The 13,747-nt window shown below is 36.7% G+C and overlaps 1 protein-coding gene and 2 long non-coding RNA genes across 5 annotated transcripts in view; 1 reads left to right on the forward strand and 2 right to left on the reverse strand.

The window, feature by feature from the left end:
- Positions 1–3,033, reverse strand: part of LOC109832729 — an 8,470-nt gene extending 5,437 nt beyond the window's left edge. For 2 of the 3 annotated variants that reach the window (XR_002244945.1, XR_002244946.1), the window contains exons 1-2: positions 2,886–3,033; positions 1,135–1,306 (exon numbers count right to left, since the gene is read on the reverse strand). This is a non-coding gene — a long non-coding RNA (uncharacterized LOC109832729). Of the gene's footprint in view, positions 1–1,134; positions 1,307–2,340; positions 2,836–2,885 lie in introns of those variants that run through there. The other variant, XR_002244947.1, reaches the window with a different exon arrangement.
- On the forward strand, positions 3,766–4,301 carry LOC109832310. Its single transcript, XR_002244694.1, has 3 exons — positions 3,766–3,870; positions 3,986–4,113; positions 4,197–4,301. It is a non-coding gene; the product is annotated as an uncharacterized LOC109832310 (long non-coding RNA).
- Positions 7,554–9,938, reverse strand: LOC109834519. Its single transcript, XM_020402564.1, has 6 exons — positions 9,873–9,938; positions 9,278–9,370; positions 9,008–9,172; positions 8,810–8,863; positions 8,577–8,723; positions 7,554–7,922 (listed from the first exon to the last, which is right to left on the reverse strand). The coding sequence occupies exons 1-6, from the start codon at positions 9,936–9,938 to the stop codon at positions 7,554–7,556; spliced, it is 894 nt and encodes a 297-aa protein (XP_020258153.1).

Consider the following 13,747-nt stretch of genomic DNA (forward strand, 5'->3'; position numbering starts at 1 on the left):
GTGCAGATAAGAAAAACATTCATATAAGGATGTATGTATGATAGAAGCATTGTACAACAATAAAAAACTGAAAAACTATGCTAAAATTTTTTACCTGATTCAGAAAGTGTTCTACACAGAAGAAGGAATTTACCTCTTTCAGTCATAGAACAACAATTTAGGTAATAGTTATCTCAAACTAGGTGCATTTGAAGTAAAGTTCCTCTTCAGTGGTTGCAAACTTTATACACACATTGCAAGATGAACACTACAATTTGTTATGTAGCATGTCGTCACTAGCACTAGTACTAACATGGATCTAGATAACTTTCAGTTTGCGGAACAAAATCCTTCCTATTCGTGAAGTGTAGACAAACAATTTACTAAGATATGTGTTTTCGAGGAAGAGGATACTGAATAGGAAACTTTTTCAGCATAGGTGTTTCATTGAAGTTAGTTTCTACACCCTTGCTTTTCTTGTTTGCAAACCTGATGGTGACATTTTACCTCTCCAGGTTCGGGATAGAAGCTGTGGCATGTCTATAGCAATTATTCTGGATTCTAATATCACTGTGCAACTTGGCACAAGGAAAGATCAAAAATATGAGCCACGTCGATTTCAGGGAAATGATCAGATTTATATATACCAAACATGCTCCACTCTCTTGAGTCTAAATCATAGAAGATGAACATGCTTTTGATGATCACGATACATTACTCATCTCATAAGATATCAAATGTCAAGAAGAGCTTAATAATGGTGTAGAAGAGACAAAAAGTAAAGTGCAACATCAGTAATGTTAATCATAAAATAGATACTATCATAAATACATTCATTGAAGTGGTATTAAGCATCATTTTCAAGAACAACAAATACGTACAAAAGCAGTCTTTACTACAATGTCACTAAAAATTTGTCTAAGATCACTTCACATATAGCTTATTTGTCATTCCAAGTCTTCATTAGATGCCTAGAACACATAAACTTAATCAGAGTTACAGTTTTTAAATTTATTAACACGGTGCCTTATGGTTTCGGTTGGTTCTCTTCTCATAAGCTTTTTGTTACCATGTGGTTAAACTCTCAGATCAGAACACACTCACAACGAACATTAACTTTTTATGCTTCCGGAATGAGTGCCAATCACGGCTTACCTCCTAATGATGATATTCCAGATACCAATTTTCTCCAAGACAGAGATATCATCACATGCAAACATGTCTTAAAGACAATACCAAATCTCTCTTCAGAGTGGAAATTGTCCTGCATGTTGGCCACCAGCTAGCCCGGGATGCACCCACTAATGCACATTTTGTGTTCGCTGAACTGTCAAAAAAAAAATGATAAAACAATTGCATAAAGCAACATAAAATGGTCTGAAGAAAAGGTCAATCTTATGCACAAGTATGATCCAGAAAGAAACTAAAAAGAATACAAATTACTATCTTCGCAAACTTATAGCCATAATATGTTATTGGAGTGATAAGAAGCATCATTATGAGCTTTAATGGTTGTAGGTCCACAGATATCAGAATGAATGAGTTGTAACTGGGATGCTTCACGTCTAATTGCAAGAAGAAGGTTAGTTTATGCAATGTCCCTACTTCCTATAGAGCAATATTAGTACTCATATACTGTTTTAGGACGCTACGTCTTGGAAAGAAAGTCAGTGCATCTCTAAGGTTTCAAGTTATTCCTTTCCACAAGAGCTTAACCTTCTCAAAGATTTATATATAGGCACAGAAGCATAAATAAAAAGCTAACATAAAACAGACGAAATGCCAGCGATGCCCTAAACAAGGCCACGCATCATCAAATATACCGAGTGTTTTTTTTTTTTGTCCCTCTCCATTTTCTCACTTTACCTTCGATCTTCACTTAACAAATCCCAGTATATGGGTTTTTTTTTCAACTCAAATTTTGTCTTGTATTATTGGGATAACCAAGTAACGTGTATATATGGTCATTTGAGCTTTAGATTTTTTTCACAAGAAATTCAAACATGGAGCTATACGTCTCGTTGCATATGTTCTAATGTACTATCTATGTACTCCTTCACAGAGGGCTATGTGTCCTTATCTACGAGGATTCAGGCATATCACTGAATTTAAATTGCAGAAAGGGGCATCTTACTCTCTCATCTAAAGTCTTCATCAATTAAAAACTTACCAAGAAATCTCATGGATGAAGAATGAACCAAATGGGAACTTCGGTCAGGGTAAATAACTTCAGAACAATAAGCTTTTCAACATTACAATCAATCGAAATCAGAGTGATAACAATTGCACTAACATTTAGCAGTTATCACACAATGATAAACACTATATATCATAAAAATATAGAAGTGGATGAAAACTAACTTTGATCGAAGTATTAGGTTTACCAGCCTGTCCTAAGAAATCGAGGAGTTCTCGGTTGAAATTATCAAAATTTCTTCCATAAGTAGTAATTCCTTCATAAAAAAAAGAAGATAAAACAATCGGTATTGGATTTTTATTCATATTTATCATAAACTCACAGAAGTCTTACAAGTTTTCACTCAAGCATTTCGTCGAACAGAAAGAGCGCAGCAATTTCTTATGAAAAGAAAGGGCTCCCTTAAGAACAATTTCAGCTGAAAGTTGTGAATTGTTCGCGAATATGCTTATTAACGTTATGTCGTACGAAAATTTAAAAGCTATGCTACAAATATCTCCCATTTACGTTGAATAAAAACACCCGAAACATGCTCGCTGGAATGGCTTGGAGGTGAAACTGAAATTTTCCTCATTTATATACTACCATCACATAAAATAGCAGTTAATCTCGAGATTTTAGAACTCAATTGCAATTTGCAAAAAAAAAAAAAAGAGGTAAATCAAGCGAACATTATCTATAGAACAGGTAGTAAGAGATCAGAAATTACTGATGCTCCTCTTACTAACGCTAGGGTTCGGGCTCCTTCGCCGATTTGAACTGGAGAGAGAGAGGGAGCGAGATCGATCCCCTTCGTTGCGTCTACTCATGATGTACACGTACGTGTACGCGTATAATTTACTCGTTTGCGTTCAGTATACGCGTACGCGTATAACTACGTGTCTTCTTTTAAATTACGCGTCGGCATATTACTTGTAAGGGCTTTTTGTCTTTAGGTCCAATAGTTTACCTCCCTTTATTTTTAAACCCAAGTAGTATTAGTTGTATCTCTAAGCCCAAATTTCTTTTTGTATTTGTCTTTAAACCCAAATCCAAAATACAATACTTTCAGCAGTAGTATTTATACATAATCAAGGCAAAAACCCCAAAATACCCCATTTCCCCATATCAACGTCTCTCTCCTCAAAATCCTTATTTCACCTCAGCCCTAAATTGAAAAAGAGAACTCCAGCTATCGTCGCCCGCTCCAGCCGCCGTGACCGAGATCTCGCCGTCGTCGCCCGCTCCACCCGCCGTGATCCAGATCTCGCTGTCGCCCGCTCCAGCCGCTCGAGGCCGCCGTGACATTAGCTCTCGCCGCGACCCCGATCTCGCCCGCTCCAGCCCGCAGCAGCTGTCGCCTGACCCAGGCCGTCGCCCGTAGGCGTTATCGACCGTCCCAGACCGTCGCCCGCAGCCGCGACCCAAGTCCCAGACCGTTGCCGTCGATCGCGCCGTCTATACTCGCTGTCCCCTTGCCGCCGACGGATTTCGCAGTCGACATTGTCGTCATCATTGCCGTCGAACTCATCGTTTCAGGTATTGATTTGCAAGAGCGTTGGCTGTGTTTTCGTCGATTTTTTTTTTTTCCGCGGGTATATGTCCGATGCTATTGAGTTTAGAGTGAAGCTTATTTCTACCATTCCCGATGCTTGGAACTTAGACATTAATTCTTGTCAGGAGGTAGAAAGTGTTGATGTACCGCAACAACGTGGGTTAGTGTATTCGACTTATTCATATGTTGTTTTTTAATGTGCTAACACTCACATAGAGAGTATATATTGCGGGCCAAGAGTGTTATATTGATGTTGCAAACATTTAAACTTGCAGTAGTATGGATTGCGGGGTGTTCTTGATGGCGTACATGTTTAGCCTCGTTTCCGGTCAACCAGTTTCAATTCACCAGAAGGATTGTGCAAGACATAGAGCTCGCATTGTTGCTCTAATTCTATCTGAAGGTACATTTTTTATACGTTTAATGTTCATTGAAACGCTATATTCATTGTATTGTTCTTTTGATCCACTTACATGTTGCTTTCAGGAAATCAACCATCATGACCCTCAAGAATGCTACATGCCATATTTGTTCTTTTGATCCACTTATACTCAGTGTGTTGTATTGTTCTTGTCAGGATGCTACATTGCCAATTGTGATATCCAATATTTTTTGTGTACAAATATATTTTGGAAATTGATTTGTGACGTATTTGTATAAATGTATATTGATAGAAATGCCAAGTTCTGTGGCAATGCAATGTTGTATGGTGTATGTAGATTGTCTAGAAATGTTGTATGTGCTGAAAATATGGTATGTTGTATGTATGTTCTGTGGCAATGCAATATTGTATGTTGTATGTGCTGGAAATGTTGAATATATTGATAGAAATGCCAAGTTCTGTGACAGGTTAATGTTGTATGGTGTATGTAGATAGTCTGGAAATGTTGTATGCGCTGGAAATATGGTATGTTGTATGTATGTTCTGTGGCAATGCAATGTTGTATGTTGTATGTGCTGGGAATGTTGAATATATTGATAGAAATGCCAAGTCCTGTAAGTATAGCACGTTAACCAGTAAGTATAGCACGTTAACATGTAAGTATAGCACGTTAACCAGTAAGTATAGCACGTTAACCAGTAAGTATAGCACGTTAACCTGTAAGTATAGCACGTTAACCAGTAAGTATAGCACGTTAACCTATAAGTATAGCACGTTAACCAGTAAGTATAGCACGTTAATCTGTAAGTATAGTACGTTAACCTGTAAGTATAACATGTTAACCTGTAAGTATAGCACGTTACATCGTAAGTATAGCACGTTAACCTGTAAGTATAGCACGTTACATCGTAAGTATAACACGTTAACCTGTAAGTATAGCATGTTAACCAGTAAGTATAGCACGTTAACCAGTAAGTATAGCACGTTAACCAGTAAGTATAGCACGTTAACCAGTAAGTATAGCACGTTAACCAGTAAGTATAGCACGTTAACCAGTAAGTATAGCACGTTAACCAGTAAGTATAGCACGTTAACCAGTAAGTATAGCACGTTAACCAGTAAGTATAGCACGTTAACCAGTAAGTATAGCACGTTAACCAGTAAGTATAGCACGTTAACCAGTAAGTATAGCACGTTAACCAGTAAGTATAGCACGTTAACCAGTAAGTATAGCACGTTAACCAGTAAGTATAGCACGTTAACCAGTAAGTATAGCACGTTAACCAGTAAGTATAGCACGTTAACCAGTAAGTATAACACGTTAACCTGTAAGTATAGCACGTTAACCTGTAAGTATAGCACGTTATGTCGTAAGTATAGCACGTTAACCTGTAAGTATAGCACGTTATGTCGTAAGTATAGCACGTTAACCTGTAAGTATAGCACGTTAACCAGTAAGTATAGCATGTTATGTCGTAAGTATAGCACGTTAACCTGTAAGTATAGCACGTTATGTCGTAAGTATAGCACGTTAACCTGTAAGTATAGCACGTTAACCTGTAAGTATAGCACGTTACATCGTAAGTATAGCACGTTATGTCATCGTAAGTATAGCACGTTACGTCGTAAGTATAGCACGTTATGTCGTAAGTATAGCACGTTAACCTGTAAGTATAGCACGTTACATTGTAAGTATAGCACGTTACATCTATACTTACATGATAACGTGCTATACTTACAATATAACATGTTATACTTACAGGTTAATGTGCTATACTTACATGATAACGTGTTATACTTTCATGATAACGTGTTATACTTACAATATAACATGCTATACTTACATGATAACGTGCTATACTTACAATATAACATGTTATACTTACAGGTTAATGTGCTATACTTACAGTATAATGTGCTATACTTACAGTATTAATGTGCTATACTTACAGTATAACATGCTCTACTTATATTAATATGCTATACTTATAAGTCTGGTAATTCATGCTATACTTACATGTTATCATTCTATACTAAGATCAAATTTAACAAAAATTTCATCAATTATAACAAATTTAACTAATATTTAACTAATTGTTATGAATTCATAACAATAACATTTTACTAAAAATAATTATGTGAAATAACATTATGTGAAATAACTAATTATGTGAAATAATAATGTGAAATAAGAAGTGCAAAATAATTATGTGAAATAACTAATGTGAAATTAATGGGTGGTTAATTACAAAACCTCAGTTATCTAACATTTTACTAAAAATAACGAATTAAAATTTTTTTATGAACTCATTTAACTAACTTATCAAATAATTGTCATGGTTAAAATGAGAAATTAATGCTAACAACTTGGTAGTTGAGTAAATTGCAAATTTCTACCTTCAAATGCTAAGAAAGTTGGTGAGAATTAATTGATGGGTTGTAGGAGAGAGTGATTAAATGATGGGTTATAGGAGAGAGTGTTGAGTTCTATTAATGGAGTGAGAGAAAGGGAGAAGAAGAGGGGGGCAGAGAGAGGACGGAGAGAGAATGGAGGGGGGGGATTTACCGCCAGTTTCCCCCCTCTCTCTCCATTTCGTTTATTTTATTTAAGGGGGACCCACTTAAATGAATTCTATAAGTGGGAGGGTATAACCGGAATTTAAGAAAAATATATGGGGGGACCCACTGCTGAAAGTATTGTATTTTAGATTTGGGTTTAAAGACAAATACAAAAAGAAATTTGGACTTAGAGATACAACTAATACTACTTGGGTTTAAAAATAAAGGGAGGTAAGCTATTGGACCTAAAGACAAAAAGCCCTACTTGTAATGGCTTGGGCTGAGCATGGTTCGGTCCAAACCGAAAAAATCGACCGAACCGATCCGAAAAATCGGTTTTAGGAGTAGGACGATTTGGATCGATTTGAAAACTTTTCAACCCGAACCGACTCGAACTGACCGAATATAGTGTAATACTACCTATTCTGATCTCAAACCCTACTCGACCCGTCCCAAAGAGTCAAATACTCAAACTCTAAACTCATTTTCTGGATCATTATGGGTTGAAAACAATATCATTATATCAGTGTTTAATGCTTCATAATCTCCTACTTTGTTGATATTTTTTTTCTTTAACATAATTTGTTGTTTGATAAGAAATTTGATGAAGTTAGAACCGAACAAACCGCACCGAACCGCACCGAACCGACTTGCAACGGTTCGGTTCGGTTTTAAATTATAGGTGTTTCGATTCGGTTGTTCAAATTTGGTAAAAATCGAACCGAACCGACCGTTACACACTGCTACTAATCGCACTTATAAAGCCTCACGGATTTACAGATTCGAACCGTTGCATTTCATATTTCCCAAATTAGACCCTCCCAATTCTCATTAATCTGGGTGACTCCCCAACATAATTATTCATTTCAAATGTTACTAAAAATTACAATTTCCTCGACTTCTCAGCCGGAGCAACCACCCGGGCCGCCAAAATAAAACGTAAACCCCGTCGTCTCCGAACGAGAGAAATCCCCCACCGCGTAGCAGTCGTCCCTGTCAACGATAGGCCCGACTTCATCCGGATTCGGATCGTACGGCTGTCCGTGCTGGTCCACGAACTGCACAACGCGCGAATGCCGCCGCTTTCCGAAGCCTTCGTCGGGGAGTGGCCGCTGGCCCATGGGAGGACTTTTCTTGTTCTTGTCGAAGTTGACATTTCCACCCCAGTTGATTTCATCGGCGCCGTTGGATAGACTCGTGAACAAAGTTTTCGGCCAGTGTCCGAGTATTATCCCTTGAACATACAGTAACCAGTCTCCACTCCTCTCATCCTACCAATATCATAAAGTGTATTAAAATAAAATAAGGGGGGAGGGGAAGAAAAAAAAAGAAAAAAGAATAGTAATCGTCCATCACAAAACTAGTAAATTTTATAGTCCAGCTAAGGGTCATTTTGGATGGACGCAGCTATTAGAAGTAAGAAGTGGATTAAAGATGTAACTTTCTCGGTTATGAAGTAGGAAGTAGTAGTACTTATTTTGTTTGTTTCACATATTTTTAGAAGTAGCGGGAATAGTACTCCATCATCTTTTTTTATTTGTTTGTTTGTTTGGATAGAAATTGGATATATTATTTAAGATCATCCGTCCTTGGTAAATTTCTAATTTATGTGGACCCCACTTTTTATCAACTTACCTTCTACTTTTGAGCTTTCAAGGGTAGAAATTTTTTTTTAGGAAGTAGGAGTGTCATCTAGACGTCACATCTGCATTTATGGAAGTAGCCGAAGTAGTCTTTTCGGAGAAACAAACATAATTTTTTACTTGAAGTAGGAGAAACTTCCTCTAGCTCAATTACTTCTTTGCTACTTCCGTGCAAACAAAGGTGAAAACGCACAAATGTTAGCCTATCTTAGCTGTGGTCCTCCGAGATAGTATTATCGACCCAAGAAAACAAATAGATCAAAAAATATAATCGTATCTCACCTGATGTATCGCAACTGGAACAGCGTATTGTTTTCCGTTGTATTTGGAAAGAGGCCAAATCCTAATTCCTGGATATCTAGAAGCATTATACGTCACAAAACCTTCGCATAACAAGTTGAAGCAGCCTGTCTTTCGATTTTCATCAGCCTGGCATATGACATCGTATAACCATCACAAGCATCATAATAATTCAATGGAAAATAAAATAAAATGTACACGTAACTAAAACTTACTGTCCAATAAGTGAAAAAGTGAGTATCCGTATCGCCGTATAGCTTCGGAGATACCTAGCGTACAAAGAGTTGAAAGATTTACGTCACGCGATTCAATTGTTATTTTAAATTTGTTCTTCAATTCCAATCTTAAAGATTCTGAAATTTTTGTGTGAAATTATTTAGCAGGTAGTAGATAGAGATTGTACGGCCGCTTACGTGCCATCCGGCTACTAATAAATTGAAGTCTTCATCTGGACTCGACCCGCTAGCGACTGAAATAAATGCCGCGGTGATATCATCATTCTGAACTTGTGGTAGTCCGTAGACAATTATTTCCGCTTGGCTTCCCCATTTTCCTTCTCCGCTTGAATATTCTGCTTTCTAAAAAAATGCACGCAGTAAAAAAAATGAAAATCGATGAAAATAGAATACGAAGCACTAATCAAAATATTGTACCCTCATGTAATGTGATTGACTAAATCTTACGTGAGTAATACGGTCCCCAAGAGAAGGGTCAAATACAAGAGGATTTCTTTCCGAAACTTTTTCTCCGAAGCCCTTTTTAAGAAAGGCCTCATTCTGCATTAATTAAAAAGAAATTCAGAAGTTTATCACAACATTTTCTTATTTTATATATATATATATAATAGAGAGAGAGAGAGAGAGAAAGAGAGAGAGAGAGGGGGAATATGGGTATACTTGGGCCAAGGATCCTTGGTAGTGATGTGGAACACATTGTCCATACATCACACCTTGGAGTTGGTGAGGTCCATTTCAAGGTGTGATGTATGGACAAGATGTGTCCACATCATACAAGGATCCTTGGTAACAGTATATACCCATTTTTCTCATATATATTTCATAATCACTTATATATATATATATATATATATATATAACTATATATAAAATATATAGTATATAATATATATATTTGATGCGATAACAGCAGTTTTATAACTAGAGGAAAACATCATAAAAAATAGAGTGTTATGGTGAAGAAATCAGATACTTTTTTTTATTGGATGCTAACTGCTCAGAGTAAGATAGTAAAAAAAAAAGAGAGAGAGAAGGCGCATACTAGAGTTGGATAAATGACAAGGCAAAAAAAAACAAGCCCTAGATGATAAAACTTTGAGAACGCCATTCTGTAGCTTAAAAAAACAGAGTTCGTGGGTTTCAATATTTTATAGGGCAGACATGTATGTATGTATTTGGTTAGTGCATGGTCATGAATCTTTTACTACAGGGTGAATGTATATGATTTTTTTATTTTTTAAAGATTCCTTTTTTTGATATGCTCAGTTTTCAGTCTAGAATTTCTAACAAATGGTCCAGGTTGCTGGATTTTTTTAAATCACGTTGCTGAAATATTAGTATGGTATTTAGTTCAATTTGTCATTAAATCGTATATTTAAGCTAAGAAATTATTTGCCTGAATATTTCAATTTAAGTGTGTCCAAATAATTTCCTAGAACTAAGACATGCCTTTTAACTTAGCAAATTCAATTGAATTTCTTCCAATTGGATACCGCTTACTACCATATTAGCAAGTCAAAAGAATATCTTCCAATTGAATTTCGCTTAGAATTCATCAAATATCCAGAAAAGGAAAAGGGATCACGTTCGCCAATTGATCAAAATGGAATAGGGCTTTCCTTAAAAGTAACAAATTAAAAGAAAATGGTCTTAATTCAATTCAGTGCCATTTAGTGCTATTAAATGCCATTTAGTGCTATTAAATGTCATTTAGTGCTTAACCATAAATGGTAAATGTAATGATGATATCCAATCTTTTTATAGGATGGATATATATTTGGTTACTGCATGATTTCCAACATTTTATAGAAATATGATTACTGTATGCCAACATTAATTTATTCAGAATATTAGAAGGTATATCCTTTAATTGAGCAGATTTTGCTTTAGTAACCCATCTCATCCATTAACCCACGTCCCGATTCAGATGTGAAAGAAGAGGAAGAAGAAGATGATGATGAGTAGCTTTTAATATAATAGCGATAAGAGAATTATACGTAAGCTGACAAAACATTAAATGGGTTATTATTACCTAACAACATGTGTATATATATAGACAAGGACAAAAAGAATCCGCGTTCCTTGATCTACAGTAAACCGGGCCCCACATGAGATTTTAAATTTTTTAAAATCACATGTGGGGCTTGGTTTACTGTAGCAATGAGAGGGGGGGGGAGTGTGGTTGGGGTTGTGGTGGGTGGTATGTCTCTAACATTATTTAATTGGAAAAGCCTGACCCAAGTGCCATTGTGGCCTGACGAATATTGGCTGGTCAAACTAACCGCCTCTCAGTGGCCCCACAAGATATGCAGTCCGTAATAGAACGCTAAATTTTGGAAAACCCCCTTAACTTTCGAAATGATTAGACAATGGCCCATAACTTTTGGAATATTAGAAAACCCCTTATTTTAGGGGTTATAAGAGACCCCTTCAACTTTTAGCGCCCGCACCCTCCCTCCCCCAACAAAAAAAATAAACTCCCTAACAACCTTAGTTGTCAAGTGAAAATTGTGGTTCATCCTTTAAGGGTTTTTTTTGTAAGATATTGAAATTGAAAGGTGAAGATAACAATCTAACATGGGTGGATATGATTATTTGCAATGATGAGGCGATGGTTATCTGTAGTACCGTGGGGTTTGAGGACCCGACGGTGAAGATGGTGGAAATAAGGGGTGATGTTTGTGAGATAAGTCGAGAGAATATTAAACACTTAAACATTTTTCTCTATTATGTTAATTACAATTACAATGGTAAGACCGGGGAAGCAAGCATTAATATTTTCTTCTGATTAATTGTTTGCATTTACTTTTTATTGTAGGCCCTTTTAGTTCAATCTAGTTACTTAAAAGTATTATTGATTGTCCTTATGGATTGTTTATGTTGATTTCTTGCTTATTGATTATCTTTTTGGTTTCTTTAGTATCAGTACCTTAATTTTTTAGAAAAATTCTTTAAGGACCCAAAATATGTGACCAATAGAGGGGACAAGTGAGGTGTCCTCTTCCTATAGGATAATGAGTTGACTATCATTAATGATGGCCATTATCCAATAGATGGGGGACACCTCACTTGTCTCCTTTATTGGTCCCATATTTTGGGTCCCTGTAGCAAAGCTCAATTTTTTAATATTTGAAAGGCAGTTCTTTAGGCCACCGCTTATCTCGCTAACCCCTTTTGTTCAAAGATCCAATCCGAAACACCAAATCCGGTCTGGATCCATTACTTAAATGCATTCTGTTTCGAAGATTGTGTAGGTCCTACTTCAAGTTCGCGTTGTTCAAAAAAATTTAGCTATATCAAATTAGAGATTCCCTCCAAATATTGATTACGTACTTTAAACTTGCAATTCTTTAGTTATATTCTTATGAAAAATTCGTTAAGGACCCAAAATATGGGACCAATAGAGGGGACAAGTGAGGTGTCTCCCACCTATTGGATAATGAGTTGGCCATCATTAATGATGACCAACTCATTATCCAATAGGAGGGAGACACATCACTTGTCCCCTCTATTGGTCCCATATTTTGGGTCCATGTAGCAAAGCCTCATATTCTTATTATGTATATAAAATCAAGTTACCTCAGTGGATTTCTTGTATAGAACTAAAAATAAAGAACCTACCGAGAGGGGATTAAGTTTTAAATTGGTAGGGATCTCAAACTCAGATAAGCTCCCGTGGTTTCATCTACAAATCTATTAAGCCCTCATACTTTTTTTCGACTCTATTAAGCTCATGTGGTTTGCTCTGCGAATCTATTAAGCCCTCATACTTTTTTTGACTCTATTGAGCCCCCGTGGTTTTGATTTTGATTCTATTCAGCCCCTTTGGTGATTTAACATCCCAAACATCACCAAAAATATCGATTTAGCATGAAACAATAGGAAAAATAACTTATTAATCACCAATGACGGCAACCAATAATTCCATAAACCATTCCCATTTTAAATCACCAAAGGGGCTGTATATTATTGAAAGGCATTATTTTCGAATCATATTGAAAGGCAAGTTCACCCACTACAAATGACAAAGACAATTAACTTCCTTCTAAAGCATAGCATATGCACAAAATTAACTCTCGGTAAATATAAGAATTTATCCTTTAGTGGCCTGATGCAATAACTAGGGCAAGTACATGAGAATTATCAATATAAGAGTCCTTTGCTTTATGCTGTAGAGCCTAAATCATGCACATTCCTTTAGTGGCCTAATGCAATAACTAGGGCAAGTACATGAGAATCATCAATGTAAGAGTCCTTTGCTTTATGCTGTGGAGCCTAAATCATGCACATAAAGTTCTTATTATCAGTTTAAAACATCTTCATGCAAGAAAATACTTACATACTCCTTTCCACCTAGTGTTATGGTAATTCACCATCTAAAAATGAAGATATCAAAAGATCGTCTTCATAGGTCCAAAAGAGCTATGGTTCAAACCAACTTAGCGGCCCAAAGGCCCAGCAAAAAGTGAGTCTATTAACCCGCCGAGAGAAGACAAAGTCACCTCTTACCGACACGAACTACGGGATCAGTCGACCCCTTATAAATTGTAGCGACTTCTCAAGAGTCAATCTGCCTCATGGTCGAGTCGACTCTTCAAATAATTGACCCGACTACTTACTCGGCCAGAAGCTCGCTCGACTGTCTGGTCGATAAATCATAAAGGCAACACACGGGACGACCCGACCCTGCCAAGAGGATAAGATCCAACTAAGCTTCCATCGGGTATACATCGATCAACACAACAGTATTGATCGATCTCATCGAAATCTTAACTCTGACAAATCTCGTGCATCAAATGGCTTATTCTGCTCACTTGTCATTTTCAAGACATCTTTGAGACATCCTCTCCTGTGCTCGAAAGACTTCTCCTCCAATCACCAGCTGCTACCTGCGAAGCTATAAGTGGCTAAACCGAC

Source organism: Asparagus officinalis, chromosome 3 (genome assembly GCF_001876935.1).
Source record: "Asparagus officinalis chromosome 3, Aspof.V1, whole genome shotgun sequence".
In the NCBI taxonomy this organism is placed as follows: Eukaryota; Viridiplantae; Streptophyta; class Magnoliopsida; order Asparagales; family Asparagaceae; genus Asparagus; species Asparagus officinalis.